This window comes from Diadema antillarum, unplaced genomic scaffold (genome assembly GCF_040938485.1).
Source record: "Diadema antillarum isolate AM-2024a unplaced genomic scaffold, OU_Dant_1.0 seq00000651_RagTag, whole genome shotgun sequence".
Lineage (NCBI taxonomy): Eukaryota > Metazoa > Echinodermata > Echinoidea > Diadematoida > Diadematidae > Diadema > Diadema antillarum.
Window position 1 is genome coordinate 1,195,594 of NW_027271564.1, and position 17,241 is coordinate 1,212,834.

Below are 17,241 nucleotides of genomic sequence, written 5' to 3' on the forward strand. Positions count from 1 at the left end.
TGAATGGCATTTCTGCACCACGAAGCAAATTCTTTGTTTGTTTTTTTAACAACCTTATGAGTTTGCCTCGCAAAGGATGTAACCTGATATAACCTTATGGGCGATTCTTTCGTGTGGTTCACATACCATTAAAATTGGAAGCGACGACAGAAACAGTGAAACGTTGATACCATTTCCTGATATGTTGTTAGTTTTTTTTTTGATTTGAAATGACTTTAGTTTGGATAAATATAAAGCTCTATGAATATTCATTGTGAAGAAAGAAACATCAGTCTTGCCGGGACACTATGTGTCATAACAGAACCGGAGTAATGGCTGGGAATGATATACCAGAATAAAAGGGCAATATGCAATAGAATGTAACAAATTGTCTTGTTTTATTTCAGTGAGTCAGGTACACTCAGGTACACTCTTTCCCCCTTTTTTTCAACAAAATGCGATCAAAATATACAACAAAAAAACAGGCAGATCAAATACAGTTTGTATCCTAAGCACAAAGAAAATCGTGTAAGATGAATCTCTAACTTCATATCTCAGGTAGATAGAATCCATCCTACAGAATCAAACCATCTCAACGCACTCTTCATCTCATGTCAGCATGTAAGCTACTTCCTGCCAATGCATATTCTATTGGAAATAAGATCTCATTTGAAGTGAATTGAATACGTGAAAAGTTTGATTGCAAAATGATTTAACTCTGTTGTTATTAATGTGAGATTCTTTTATATACAATCTGTTTAATACGAGAAATAAAATAAATCCAAAGAAAATATGTGATGATTCTAAACATAACTTAAGGAACATGCATTTATTCTTATGTAACAAGTAGGAATCACTGGAAACGGTTTGTTAAAGCTGTATGAGACGACGGACTTATATTGTTTGTGTCAAAAATGGCGTTTAACTCTTTTTGCGATCAAATTTTTCACATGTAGCTGCCACTCAGTCGAAATTGTTACAAGGTATCAATCTTCCATGATGCTCATAAAAAAAAAAATGTTCATATCCTTCTGTCAAGCGAAGCAAAGTCCCTGGTAAACACATCGAGAGAGACTTGATGTAATCAGAATATTGATGTAATTTTCACACCGACTACCTTGTCAGACAGGGCTCTCCCCTGCATGTTGAAAGAGCGACGAGAAAGAGAGAGGGAGAGAGAGAGAGAGAGAGAGAGGGAGACTCACGGAGTCACAAAAGAGAAGACAGAAAATGTGAAGAGAGATATCATGACAAAGAGAAAAATAGCGAATAAGAAGACAGATATAATACATGACAAACATTAACAGGGAAAGGGAGATTTGGTCATTTCGACACGCACACACAGACACAGAATGTATGGAATTATGTATAATGCAGAAGCAAAGTGATAATGCATTTTTGGCCATTAAAGCATGAGTTTATTCGACTCAAGTTTTCGGCGTCCTACGCCTTCTTCAGGAGTCTTGACAATGACGGTATATGTAAACGTATTACGATTACCTTTATCAAAATGAGAATTGGTGAAATTGAGAAATTGGTGTGTACGGGAGTATGTGGTTACCACCCCGACAATGGTCCTGGATATTGGGCAGGGCTCGAATTCCTTATCATTTTATTCATAAATAAGGACTTCCTCTGTCACAGCTAGTCTTTATTCATCCTGAAATGTAATGTATGCGAGCACATTCAAACATGTGCTTCCTATTTCATTTGAACGTATTTTACCCTTTACCATGAATTCTGACTAACAGTGCTCAGGGCAATCCAACATGAATTATTGATAAAGCATCCATGTACCTTGGATTGAGAGACCTGAGGGCCAGTCAGCAGAGCTCTGAACAGGTGGTATCCATGTCCATTGTTTAGGACCACTGACCAAAATCTGAAACCTGTTTTTTTTTTAACTAACTATGGATTTAATGAAACTGATTTACGCTTTCATATTCAAATCACCTCCAACTAATAATTTGTTCACTATAAAGATAATTCAGCTATAAATCACTGACAGTGTAATCTGGAACATAGTTCTGAATCTACTGAGGATCATAAGTGGGATTTTTTTGTGACATCTTGTACAGCGATTATTTCATCATAAAATTCTTGATTGCTCAGAACATTAAATGAAATTTCTAGCTGTAAAGGCAGGCCGACTTTATAGTTCTGTACATGTCAAGACCAAATGGCTCTAGTCTATACCTCAGGACACAATTAAACGAGTCAGACAAAATGTTACTCAGTTCATCTTGACAGAGAAACAACAATTCATTACATTTAAGGAGTTGATGTTGTTTGATATCCATCTCTGCTGATGCAACCAACTCTCATACTAGTATTAGGGAGCTTTAGATTTTGACGCGCGGACGTTTGAGCCGACGCTTGCACTGGACGTTCTCCTCTCCCTGCGTCGTGTGAAAAAATAGCTTTAGATTACGCTGGGACGCAACGTATAAAAAATAAAATCGCGCCCCCATCAGTGATCGGTGCATGAAGAAGCTCTCTACGTCGCAAACTGTGCGGACGTGAAAATAGCCCAGTACGCGTAGTAAACAACTCAGGCGACGCAAGCTAGAAATAGATCGACTTGACGAGCACTACTGCGCACGCTCAGAACATGTTTTTTTTCCTTTGAACGTCCGCGCGTCTAAAATCTAAAGCTCCCTATTGTCGTTAGTAGGGATCGGATCCACCTCTGGTATACATGGATATATCACTATGTTCATATACACCACAAATTTGCTCTTTTTCATTTCGAAGTAAGTAAGATGATTGGCAGTTATCACTCAAATAAAAAAAAAAACAGTTTTGAAACAATTTCAAACTGCACAAATCTGGAGAACTTAAGTCTTTTCAGTTGCAGATGGTTTGAAAAGAAAAAAAAATGCAAACTCCATTGACATAACACGGGGGCCGTGCAAACAAATAGAGGCTAACCTTAACAATAGGTAAAACAAAACTGAATGTGAGTCATATATTGTGATGAACAATAGCATAAGAAAAAGAACTGAACGACGAGTACAGCCCAATAGAATTTAGATTTCACAAGCTCTCAATTTGCAGACAAAAAATTATTTATATAGCTGGGGCGCTAATTTAGGTACCATGAAAGGTAAGAGAGTTGGAAGTGAGGTGATGCATGAGTGCGTTAGGCTCAGGATGGGATTAAAGAAATAAAAGCTTAGGGCTCAGACATCTAATAATATTGCGTATCGCACCACGACTACAAAGTAACAATCCAATTACACTTCACCGCTATAGTTCACAAGTCATGTTACATAATTATGAATATTCAAGTTGTCGTTGTTTTATTTTTCGTATGCGTATGTGTGTTTTTATGGAAACTTACCACTGAGCATCAAATCGAAATAGGAGAACACTATCAGAACCTTACACTGCTACGTCCTCGAAGGGAAAGTCAACATTGAACTATTATTAAATGACGTAGACCACAATACGCTAATATGATCCTCGAAATTCCCAAACACCCTGTACTATATTTCATTTGAAACGGTGAAATATTCAAACAATTCCATGGTCTTAACCTATAATTTCGGGTGTGCTGAATCATACAGCAAATGCAGGGTAACAAAACAGCAAAACTATGCATTATCATTATCTTTTCGGAGCTGTTGTTTTTTGAGATGACTAATCCCAGCCTCCAGCAGCTACCGCGCAGCATCAGCCATCTCACGAGCCCAGCGCTGATGGGGCGGGCGGCATGTGTTGCTCTTAAAACGGGGGTAACAGGTGCTCTAAACTTGGCATGAAACCGCAATACGCTCATAGAGTAAAGGTGCGCCATCTCCATCATTCGCTGTGCTGGCCAGTTCCATTGCCTTAATGAAGTTTCATGTTCTTCGTGAATGGCAGCAGGTAACAGTGTATAGGTTTTTCCAGAATTAGACTTTGCCATTGTTTTTTCGATATTCGCATCTTCACAAATTGTTTGCCTGCTCAGTGATATCAATTTTTAAGGGAATTATCATCAATGGGCAAAATCTAACTTTAATCCCCGCTAATTATGAGTTATAGTGTAGTTGATGACTGACTTGTTGAAAGTGGATTCTGCTGCTTTTCTTAGACATTACATCCTAGCTCTATCTACTCCAATGTCACGTTAATACCGCACTTTTTAATGGATGTTTATGATCATTATTACTTTCCTTCCTCTTGTCATAATTATAATCACAATACACAAAATAATAATGCATTCACGAAATGCTTGCATTCAGCAACAAAGGATCATCGATACAGAATACGTTAAAACACTTCATTGTATCGAAATAAGCCCCCATTGTTCTACTCAATTCAATACTTTGGACCTCTCAATATTCATAAACGTAAAGAGACCAAAGAAAAATAGCGCCATCTGCGCCGCAACTCACACAAGTAACGCAAGGTTAGCTGCAGCTGCAGAGTCCGAGTATCATGAAATCATCATGTCAGATTATGTTAACCTCAACTCAGCATAAATTATACGTGCTTCTGTGATATTAAGGTGACCAACAAATGACATATGGCGAGGGAACATCATGCAAGTTATGCTGAGTCGAGCGACAGGTGCATTTATTGTCTTTTGTTAAACATTTAGTACTTCAGCAATGATTGACAGATGAGGTCACAGCAGGAATATTGGTTTGGAAGGATTTTTTCGTGGGCGTGTCCAAGTAATCTGAAGAAAACTAGAGGAAAAATTAGTTCAGAAAATAGATTTATGTTTCTCGATATTCATTTCACCGCAAAAGTGATATTGAGGGTATCATAGATCAACAAAAATCAACATGCGTTTGTATTTCAGGGAAAGTGTTTTTTTTTGTATGCCTATTTTTATAAGATGTCAGGCCTGATTTTATCGCGGATCACATGTCCAATGACCAACGCACGTTATTAACATATACATGCAGCAACCTTTACGAAAGTAAACGTTAATTTGCTTAAACGCAATATATCACAAGTCTACCACCACCCCAATAATCCACTGCACGTATTCAATTCCAAACTGCAAATTTAGGTCTAAATGATTGCAGAGTTTTCATCACACGACAGAAAGACCAAGAGGACGCAGGAGCAATCAGCTATGACGGTCCCCGCACTCTAGCCTTTCGCAAAGGCAGCTCGCAACAATGGACTCGCACACAGCGATCGGATCGGGACGCTCGCTGTCAGCTCGCCACTCGCGCGCTGTGTGTGCGAGTTCACAGACTGCCTGTGCTCAAATTACTGGTAAAATTATTGTATAGAGTGCTGCCTTTGCCAAAAGCTACCCACACTCGGACAGTCCCCAGTTCTGAGCACTCTGGGAAAGCATTTTCGCTTTTTATGTAGACTGAGCCACTACTGACAAGATTGCTGATTGGCTGGATGTTCAATCGTGGCCAACACTCGTTTTCCCCAGGAGAGGATTTTTTTTTTCTGATTTGAGCATGCGCAGAAACATTTCGCACACGGCACGCGGGCGTAGTGCTTCCGAAAGTTCTCTAATACAGTACTGTTTGTGGGGAGGAAGTGAAGGGGGTGGTTAGAGGATGGAAAATTGATAGAGAGAATACAATAACAATTTGTCCTCCATTGAATCCACTACAGAACGACCTTTAACGGGATATATTTAAGGGATTTAAGTGCAGGTCGAGCTTTCCCACGCGTTAACCGAGCTACGTACAAAATGGGTTTTCCCACGCTAAATCTTAAGTGAATTAAGCGAACACCATCAAGCATTCCCACGCTACAAGTAACGCGACCTACTTGAGGGCACAAACCACCCCCAACCCCCCCCCCCCCCGCATTTACAGGCATATTTCAAATTTCCAGAACAACAAATTGTAAAGTGGATCGGCACTCGCGAGCCACCGCAGCATACTACACTCACTCCAGGCCTCGCTTTTAGGATATTGCCCTATGTCACGCGTAACCGGAATCTCCGCGTGGCGAAGGCGGAATCTAGGTTGATCAGTGCGTGACTGTAAACCCTCTTTAACGACTATTCGCTGCTAGAGAAGATTTATGTACATATAATTATGCCTTATATGTATACATGTATCATATACATAATATATATATATATATATATATATATATATATATGTATAGTATATATATATGCGTATGTGTGTGCGTGTGTGTGTCTGCATGTGTGTGTGTGTATGATATGTTATGTGAACTTGGTTTAGTGAAAATAATTATTATTTAGGTTTATGTCCAGGATCCTCTTCAAACTCATCACCTTTGTAAAAGAATGGATGCCCCGGCGTGTAATTCGTGTTTCTTGTTTTTTTTTTTGTGTTTTTTTTTAAACTCTGAATTACCCGTAAATATAGAAAGACCACTATCGCAACATGAACCAAAAATGAATAATTTATAACTCCAATATCGAAAGAAAATCGCATGCTTTTATTCCTTTGTGATAACTCTTATTGTCGTGAATGATAATGGTGATGAAAAAGCGTTTACGAGAATGATTTTACAAAAGTGCTCGGCTCCCACCACATACCACGTATCATTCAAAAAGTGTTTGTACGAGTGAGATAGGGCCTCCGAGTCCAGACAACTATAAATGCGATATCGATCTTAGATTTGAGTACTTCAACTCTAAATGTAATATTTACCCTGTATATAATAGGTTTTAATCCTAGGATAACCGTAAGTACAATGCACCCCTAACGTCAAATATCTTTTTACTTAAAAAGTTAGTATGTTTTAAAATATTCGAAGTGTAGTAACTTTAGACTGACTCTGAACGTGATGTCCACTCTAAATGCAACATCGAACCTGGTTTAGAGTAAAAAAAGAGGAAAAATCTATTTACCAGTGTGATGCGCCTTGAACAAGGCTAATACCAATAAAGAGGTCCGCAGCAAGTTATCGCTCTCAGATCAAGACATGGCTTCCCAATCGTGGTCTTTTGCAACGTTGTTGTGATGGTTTGGGTGCGATCTGCCAGGAATGGAGCGGAACATTTTGATTGTCATGATGTGGTGATTGGGTTGAGTCGTGACAAATTGGGACCTTGTCCGGGAAAATGAACAGACAAGCCGTTTTCTTTCGCATGTTCCATGCAGATTGTGGTGAGGACTCTCACGTCTGGTTGTACACGTGTGCTGTAAGTACGTAGTGTATAGCGTCGATGGTGTATAGGCTCATGTCGTATCGGGCCTATGTACCTGCTTGCATGTAGGTTCTGTTACAGTGTTTCGTAGGCCTCATGCGTTTTGGTGAGGATTCTCACGTTTGGCTGTACACGTTTGTTTTTAGTATGCAGACAAGTGTATAGCGTCGATGACAGGCTTATGTATTGGGCCTGCATTGTTTGCATGTTGGTTTTGACAGGCCACATGCGTTTTGGTGAAGATTTTCACGTTTGGTTGTGCACATTTATTGTGTATAATGCACTTGTCAATGTAATGACGCACCCCACTACCCCCGGACATGGGTGCGTCATGGTCATTTTTTGACTGACCACACGGGGTTTTTGACGGACACCACAGTCACTTTTTTGACGGACATAACGCTGCAAGTGACGAACACCACAGTCACTTTTTTGACGGACAACACGTTGAAAGTGACGCACACCTCGGTCACTTTTGTGACGGACATCCTCGGTACATTTGACGCACCCCCGTAAATACTGAAACGATATTTGCATACGTTTTATTCAAGCAATTTCATTTTCTTTTGGTTCGTACACATAATTTGTAAAAGTTTCGGCAAGTTTCCCTTACCATGTAAGCACCGTATTGTCATTCACCGTACATCACGCTGCTGCTACGATATTCCGAACAGTAGTATTTAGTATCAGTGTATGTATTCTGTGCATGCAATCCATACATGACAATCACATGTTCCCATGTGTGCAGATTAAATGCGCTGTGTGTGCGCGGCCATTGCCTAGTGCGGTGGATGCATACTGCTGCGCAGCGCAGGTAGGTACACACCACGCCGCGCCACGGCATTCATATTCCCGCTCGAGTACTGCGTGACTACAGCCTAGTCGCGGTACGTAGAGATCTTATTCGCACAGCTAACAGCGTCGCGCGCGCGCGCGTCTGGCCAGCTGGTCGGGCTATCCCGCGAGCAGAAAATAGCATGCGGCAGGCAGTTCTTCTGCTGCCGTTTCGACAGGAAAGATTGAACTAAGTTGTTACATCGCTGAACAGTCCCTGGTTTGAGATTGAGTATGCATGACTTCATGGGTTTGTTGGAGGGAAAATGTAAGAAGAAAGGGTGGCTTTTAAATTCTTTGCTTGCCAGATTCTGGCAAGCATTTTTTCCTCTTATTCCAAAACGCTTCCCGACTTTGATTTTCACTTGCCGCGGGAAAGCGCTCACTGTAATTTCACTCGCGGTAAGTGTATCCGGGACCGGTAGCGTGCAAAAATGCGTGCAGTTTTCCATAGCCAAGTAACGTACCATGACGCACCCCTCGGTTCAAAATAATGCGTGTTATTTTCCATAGCCAAGTGACGTACCATGACGCACCCCTCGGTCAAAATTTTGACCGACATTGATGGGATTTTGACGCACCCCTCGGTCAACAATTTGACGGACATAGCTGGTAAAATGACGAACACCTGGGTCACAAATTTGACGGACCAAACGAGGAAATGACGCACCCATGTCCGGGGGTAGTGGGGTGAGTCATTACATTGACAAGTGCATAACATTTATGCTGCGTTAGCCTGACCAGACACTGTGAACAGGGTCTGACATGTGTTAGTGTTTCAACGTTGTAACCGACCGTCACTATTGACGGCAAAATCACATAAAATACCTTTTATTTTGTATGATTTTAAGAGTAATATAATTGCAACACTTACCTACAGCATATTTTCCTGATTGTTGAGTTGAATTCGGCGTTTTGTTGGTATCCAGACCTTATTGTTGATTTTTTCGGAGTATAGATCGTGCGGTGGCATCTTTTCCTTCGAGAGCTTCAAAAAATCAACAAACTACCACGCATGCGCATTCAGAAGTGGTTGCTTTTTACCTACGCCCGTGCGCCCGTGCGTTTCATGTGTTACGTAAAACTTGCAGTAGATCCGTGCGTGCTGCACCGGCAATGATTTGACCTTTTTGAGTCGGGGTCATCCGACTATCTCCGACTACCTACGTTGTAGTATACGAGAGTGAATGCTATTCATATAACACGTAGATGAGGAGTGAAGCAGTAAGGACGTTTACAGACCTGATTTCAGCCATAGATTTCGGTAAGTCTTAGACGTAATTAAACAAAAAATCGCACACCGGTTATTGAATGATGATCATAGATTACGATAGTTCCTTATATTTTAGTTTTCCACGATTAATAAAGATATTCATGAAGGAAACAGTGAACGATATAAGCGCGATAACAACGTCCGCGAAGGAAAAGGGGTGCAGCGCTGTCGCGATTCGCGACAGCGCTGCGTGTAGTTAATGCTGCGTAGGCTTTGGCAGTCATTGACTGTGTTTGTAGTTTTTAGACTACATTTTGTGTGAAGGCCTGGTGCAGATTTTGGTGAGGATTCTCACGTTTGGTTGTGCACGTTGTGTATAACATTTATGCTGCGTAGGCTTTGGCAGTCGTTGACTGTGTTAGTAGTTGTATAGGCTACATTTTGTGTGAAGGCCTAGAACAACTCTAGTGCCTATTTTGGTGAGGATTCTCACGTTTTGAACGTTTGTCGTTTTTGCATGAAGGTCTTGTGTAGACCGATTTGGGTGAGGATTCTCACGTTCAGTTGTGTGCGTATAGTGCACAGCGTGGGTATTGCGCATTGGGCTCGCACGTGTTTTGTAGTCGCAGACGGTCGGTCTAGCGCGTCGTGTGTAGGGCTAGTGCAGTTTGTGAGTGTGCGTATGCTGGATGTGTATGTGTGGGGGCTTGCGTACACATTGGCTACGGGTCACGCCGAATTTTCAGGAAGATTAGCCTCGGTTAAAGGCTTTGATATATTTTCCTTGGTTTGCACAATTGTGCTATGTAATCGCTTGTAGTGAGTGTGTATACTCATTCTATGTCCTTAGATCACATGCTAATGTGATGCCGTGGTGTTCTGATTGTATGCCTGATTCGAAGGCTTAGGGATTTTGATGTTTTCTGCTTATCGTAGAAAATTTTTGCCTGTTCTGCGCATGTGACTGGGTTCATGCGTACATGTGTACTCATATGCAGTGCATTTCTTTTGTTAAGGCTTTGTAGTTTTGTGAGGATTTGTGACTTCTTGCAAGTTTTGATTTTGATATTCCCACAATGGCTGATGTCGTGCAGAGCTTTGTTGATGAACCCACTCAGGAAGGTTTTAATAACCTGAGGAAGGCAGAACTGGTGGAAGTTGCTCGAATTTTAGAAATCCCGATCAAAACATCGGATCGAAAAGCAGAGATCAAGGACACAATTTCGGAGTTTTTTACCAATACTGGTATTTGGCCTGCCTCTTTGTCAGAGGATGAAGCAGGGACAGATGATGGTGAAATTATCACACCTTTGGTAACCCCTGCAGAAAGTGAATTGAAGAAAATTGAGATCCAGCTTCGGATGAAGCAGCTGGAAGTCGAGGCAAAGAAAATAGAACTCGAAATCAAGTCAATCGATGCAAAATCGAATGAACCTTCTTCCGGCAGTTCAGCAAAGTCATCAAAATTTGATGCATTAAGGCAATCTCAATTGGTGCCGAAATTTCGTGAAGACCGGGTAGAAGAGTTTTTCCAGCACTTTGAAAAAGTGGCTGTGAGTTTAGAATGGCCCAAGGAAGTGTGGCCGACATTGATACAGAGCTCGCTGGTAGGGAAGGCCCAAGAGGTCTATGCGTCTCTCACTATTCAAGAGTGTTCTGACTATGAGAATTTGAAGAGTTCCGTGTTAAGGGCGTACGAGTTGGTGCCGGAAGCCCACAGGCAACTGTTTCGGAATTATAGGAGACGGGATGATCAGACATTTGTTGATTTTGTGCAACACAAGCAGACCCATTTTGAACACTGGTTAAGGTCGTCTGGTGTTGATGATTTCCACAAACTGAAAGAGTTGGTATTGTTAGAGGAGGTGAAGAGGTGTGTTCAGCCAGATCAGCGGCAGTACCTGGAGGAAAGGGAAGTGAATGGTGCCAGGAGAGCTGCTGTCCTCCTTGATGAGTATGTGCTTACCCACAAGGGTACTTTCAAACTTTCTTCAAGCAAGAAAGGAGGCCAGGGTGTGCCAAGAAAAAGAGCTGTTGCTCCGAGCATTCCCAAGCCCGATCTTGATCAAAAGCCGAACAAGGCTTGCTTCTATTGCAAGAAGGATGGACATGTGATGTCAGCTTGCTGGAAGTTGAAGAAGAAGCGAGAAAAAGAGGGGATTAGCAACCCCAAAGCATTGCCAGATGCTTTTGCTATCGCTCGCACAGATCATCTGCCATCGTTTGAACAGGTGGCAGAGAATTACAAACCTTTCATATCTTCAGGGTATGTTAGTTTGACGCCTGATAGTGAGCAGGTTCAGGTTCACATTTTGAGGGATACAGGAGCATCACAGAGTCTCCTGTGTGCAAATACATTGCCATTTTCGGTTGAATCTTCTGTGGATTCAGAAGTGTTTGTGAGGGGAGTTGAAGGTGGGAGTGTCCGAGTGCCTCTTCATAATATCGAATTGAAGAGCGATCTTGTCAGTGGCTCAGTTGTAGTAGGTATTTTGCCTACATTGCCAGTCGAAGGTGTCACCTTATTGCTCGGCAATGATATCGCTGGAGAGAAGGTTTTGCCTCACTTTCTCCCAAGTAAGACACCCGTGGTTGACGAAGCCACAGAGAAATTGGTTCAGGATATGCCTGATGTGTTTCCCTCATGTGCTGTTACCAGGTCAATGGCTCGTGAACTGAAGAAAGAGGAGCAAGAGGATATCTTGGCTGATACTTTCTTCTCTAGACTTGAAGAGTCTAGCAGCAGTGATGATGCACATATGGACCATGGTCAAATGTCAGAGATTTCTCGTCAGAGTCTGGTTGAATTGCAGGGCAAAGACCCTGAAATAGTGCGTCTTGCACAGTCACTTGTACCTGAGGATGAGGAAGTGAATGAAACATTGAAGTTTTACAAGAGGGATGGTATTTTGATGAGGAGGTGGCGCCCTCCTGATGCCACAAGTGATGAGGATTTTCGAGATGTTCATCAAGTAGTGGTACCAAAGATGTACCGGAAGGAGATTATATCTCTTGCCCATGAAGCACCATTGGCAGGTCATTTGGGGATCAACAAAACCCAAGAGAAGGTGCTTCGATATTTCTTCTGGCCAGGTTTGCGACATGACGTCGCAGAGTTTTGTCGGTTTTGCCATGTGTGTCAGGTAGTTGGCAAGCCAAACCAGAAGATTCCCCCTGCCCCTTTAAGGCCAATTCCGGCCTTCGAAGAACCGTTTAGTCGGGTCATTGTGGATTGTGTCGGTCCTCTTCCAAGGACAAAGTCGGGTAATCAGTATTTGCTGACGATGATGTGTGCATCTACCCGCTTCCCCGAGGCAATTCCATTACGGACAATTACTGCCAAGAATGTCAGTAAAGCTCTTGTGAAGTTCTTCACAATGGTAGGACTTCCAAAGTGTGTGCAGTCAGACCAAGGGTCTAATTTCACATCCAAAATCTTCCAACAGGTGATGAGTGAGTTAGGTGTAGAATGTAAGAACTCAAGTGCTTACCATCCACAGAGCCAGGGAGCTCTTGAACGCTTTCACCAAACCTTGAAGAATATGATGCGTGTGTACTGCAGTGAGCACGAGAAAGAGTGGGATGAGGGTATTCCTCTCCTCTTGTTTGCAGTTCGAGAATCGGTCCAGGAATCTCTTGGATTCAGTCCTTTCGAGCTGGTCTTTGGCCACTCAGTTCGTGGTCCCTTGAAGATCTTGCAAGAAAAGATCTTGGTTGAGCCGGAGTCCAACCTATTGGACTATGTGTGTCAGTTCAAGGATAGACTTTCTTGTACTCGTGAACTAGCTGCAGGTCATCTGAAGGCAGCTCAGTCTAACATGAAGAGACTGTTTGATCGGAAGGTGAAAGAAAGGCATTTCGAGCCTGGTTCTAAGGTTCTTGTGTTGCTCCCTCTTCAAGGAGATGCCTTGAAGGCTAGATATGCAGGGCCGTATGTGGTTGAGAAAAGAGTGAGTGATGTCAATTACATCATCCTGACACCTGATAGGAGGAAGAGGAGAAGACTCTGTCATGTCAACATGCTAAAGGAGTATGTTGAAAATGTAGAAGAGGCTAAAGAAAAGCCTGTTGCCACAGTCGGAATCGGTTGTGAAGTGGATGGTGAAGACAGTGAGAGTGATGATGTGGAAATTCCGCAGTTGATGTTGAAGAATTCTGAGGTGTTAGCAAATCTATCTGACACATTATCTCATCTTCCAGGAGTAGAGAGAGCTCAGGTGATGGATGTAGTCCATGAGTATGAACACCTCTTCAGTGATGTACCAGGTCGTACTAGTGTGGTGGTGCATGATGTTGATGTGGGGGACTCCTCCCCTGTCAAGCAACACCCATATCGTGTGAATCCATTGAAAATGGATGTTCTGAGGAAGGAAGTTCAATATATGCTTGAACATGACCTTATTGAGCCCAGTAAGAGTGGATGGAGTTCTCCCTGTGTGTTGGTTCCAAAGCAGGATGGTTCTTTGCGTTTCTGTACGGATTACAGGTTGCTCAATTCGAAAACAAAGTCAGACTCGTACCCTTTGCCCCGCATCGATGATTGTATTGATCGCGTAGGGAATGCCAAATACGTCAGTAAGTTTGACCTTTTGAAGGGGTACTGGCAGGTTCCCCTCAGTGAAAGAGCGAAAGAACTGTCTGCATTCGTGACTCCTGATGGATTCTTCCAATACAAAGTGATGCCGTTTGGGATGAAGAACGCGCCCGCTACATTCCAGAGACTCATCAACACCGTCACGTCTGGCTTGGTGGGATGCGAGGCGTATCTCGACGACATCATAGTGTACAGCCATACATGGGAGGACCACCTTCTGAGAGTCAGAGCACTGTTTGACCGCTTGACCAGTGCCAACCTTACGGTGAACTTGAGGAAATGTGAGTTCGCCCGAGCAAAAGTCGTGTTCCTGGGTCACATTGTGGGACATGGTTCCGTCAAGCCTGTTGAAGCAAAGGTGGAGACGATCCTGAACTTTCCCCGCCCACAGAGTAAGCGAGAGCTGAGACGATTTCTGGGCATGACTGGATATTATCGGAAGTTCTGCCATAATTTCGCTGATGCTGCAACACCGCTCACCAACATGTTGCGGAAAGACTCGCAGTTCGACTGGTCAGATGACTGTCAAGTCGCTTTCAACCGGCTGAAGGCAATGCTAGCGAGTTCTCCAGTTCTTGCAGCGCCGAACTTCGACAAGCAGTTCATTCTTATGGTGGACGCGAGTGACACAGGAGGAGGAGGAGCCCTGATGCAGAAGGACGACAACGGAGTTGACCATCCCGTCGCTTACATGTCCAGAAAATTCAACAAACATCAGCGACGGTACTCCACTGTCGAGAAGGAGACGTTAGCGCTCGTCATGGCTCTTCGTCATTTTGACGTGTACCTGAACACTACAAAGTATCCAGTGCTGGTGTACACCGACCACAATCCGCTTGTGTTCCTGTCGCGAATGAGGAACAAAAATGGACGCCTAACCAGATGGGCGCTAGTGCTACAGGAGTACAACCTCCTGATACAGCACGTACGCGGAAAAGACAATGTCATTGCAGACGCTTTGTCCCGTGGATAAGATAGAAGTACACGTATTTTCCACGGATGGGACAAAAGGACACAGATGTGCTTAATGTCCAGAGATAATAAGACTGGTAATGACTTGGAAGCATGAACAATACGAGACAAAAGAAATGTGTTTTCATGTATTTGTAAGAAAATTATATTTCTCATGTTGAAGAAAGAGTGTTATTGATTGCTTTGAAATGATGACACAAACATTGTGTACACTGCTTTAATTTATCCATAATTTGTTCTTGTCTGCGTGGAAAAAGACAGCATGTTTTCCAAATTGTCATGATTTTTGCACCAAAACAGGGCAAAATCATTTCCAGTGATATAGCATGAGTTTTGCTATGTTTTATGCTTTATATGCTGAAGAAAGGGGTTTTCAGTTATACAGCATATTTTGATACAGTTTATAATGTAGACATTGTATTAATTGGAATTGCAAATTAAGTTGCATTGCTGTTTGTAGAAAGCACACACAAACACACAAAAGCTGTTGTTGCATCTTTTCAAATGCTTAATTTGCAAGAGTTGAAATATTTGTGGTATCACAGAGTTGACCAATTATACACATTTTCCATAGCATAGATATCGATTGAGTGAAATTATGACACTATGAATGATATTCATAATGTTGTGAATGTGTAAGGTTCATGAGACCATACAGGTGTACAGACATAACCAGGTTATATTCATGTGATATCTTGTTTCAGAAACAGAGAGTATAGCAGGTGTTCATAATTGCATTGTTTTGCTGTACTCTAGTGTACTTACTGTACATGCATTTATTGTCTTGACGAACAAGGCTTTACAGTACTTGAACAGAAGTGTCAAGAAATAAGAAATGTAGAGATGTTTGTCACACCAAACAGTTGAGCTGAACGCATTGTTATGTCAGTTTTCATCAAAGGTCAGATTGCTACAAGCTCACCATGTAAAAATGGTTACTAAGTATAGTGAATGGAAGATTACTTCTATTATTGGTGACATACACAATAATCACAACAAAAATGTGTGAAGTTCATTATGCAGACTGCATGATTATCAGTGTATGTAGGTTATTCAGTGATATGTGTAGCGGTTTTTCTCAAGCATATGCACATCAAGCTAAGAGAGAAGTTTGATATGTCCATACTTATGGTATATTGTTTCATGATACAATTACAGTGTATTTTGTTCTGAACCAGCAGCATTTCTTAGACTTCGACTAGGTGTTGAAATGTTTGGCCATTTGATACTCAAAAGCATTTCAGGAAAGCTAAAGAGAATACATGCTTCATGATTTATGACCAAGCAGAAAAAAAAAAGAAGAAAAGAAAACAAGGAATGTTGTGGTTGTAAAGTTTTGCGCGTATACGCACATGCTTGTTCCGAGCAGGTAGTGGGTCTATATTTAGACAGTTAGCCTACGCTCAAGACAGGTTTTGATAAGGCTCATAAGTCTGAGCTTGTTTATGTGAAGAATCCACTTTAGTGTATGAACACACAATCGTGCATTTTTATGTATTGTGTTTCGGAACATGTTTGTAACGACTATTTGCAGTTTGACTGGAAAGTTCTTCCATAACTTCCCGTCTTAAGGGGGGAGATGTGATGCGCCTTGAACAAGGCTAATACCAATAAAGAGGTCCGCAGCAAGTTATCGCTCTCAGATCAAGACATGGCTTCCCAATCGTGGTCTTTTGCAACGTTGTTGTGATGGTTTGGGTGCGATCTGCCAGGAATGGAGCGGAACATTTTGATTGTCATGATGTGGTGATTGGGTTGAGTCGTGACACCAGTTTCGTTAAACACATGCGATATCACGCTTACATTTTGCACCAATGCATATAGGGCGTATGTCATACCGCTACATAAATCTTTTTTTTTCTTAGACGCCATCTTGCCTATGTCAAAAAGGGTGAAAGGCTAAAAGTCCTTATATCCATCCCTCGGGGAACTTGTAGATCGATAGACACGTAGGCAAACATACAGGTGTATTATGTCCTGTGATATATCCCTCCCATTATCATGGCAAATGTTACTTTTCTTAAGTTAGCATCTTATAGACTCCTTTACAAGTAAAGCAATTCGGGTAAAAAGTTACAAATTCATATTTTGTGGTATTCTATGTGCTGCATTTCATACTGCGTTTTGCACTTATGTAAATAGTGTCAAAGTGATCATTTTATAAAATACCCCCTGATTGATATGAAACAAAATTACACACGGAGTAAATCTATTCTTTTTATTTGAGTTCAATTCCGCATTAAACGTATCCTTGTGTAATAGAAATGCGGGAGACCGCCATTATAAGCACACAAGCACACTTGACAAGGGTGATGGTCTTACATTTACATATGATATGATATGATATGATATGACATAATATAGTATAATATAGTATAATATAGTATAATATAGTATAATATAGTATAGTATAATATAATATGATATAATATAATATAATCAAAGTTAATCCAGTCACCACTCATCGAGCAGATTTCGAGTGGGAAAACAAATCTGGAATGGTGTAGGATGGTGCAAAATTGTATAGTGAGTTTGTGTAGAAAGCAAAGT

General features: G+C 41.7%; 1 protein-coding gene across 1 annotated transcript; it reads left to right on the forward strand.

The window, feature by feature from the left end:
• The first annotated feature begins 10,201 nt into the window (after window positions 1-10,201).
• Window positions 10,202-14,692, forward strand: LOC139736525 (uncharacterized). Its single transcript, XM_071647274.1, has one exon. The coding sequence runs from the start codon at window positions 10,202-10,204 to the stop codon at window positions 14,690-14,692; it is 4,491 nt and encodes a 1,496-aa protein (XP_071503375.1).
• Window positions 14,693-17,241: the final 2,549 nt, after the last annotated feature.

Coding starts and splice junctions, on each gene's coding strand:
- LOC139736525 (XM_071647274.1), top strand. CDS start 10,202: ATGGCTGATGTCGTGCAGAGCTTTGTTGATGAACCCACTCAGGAAGGT.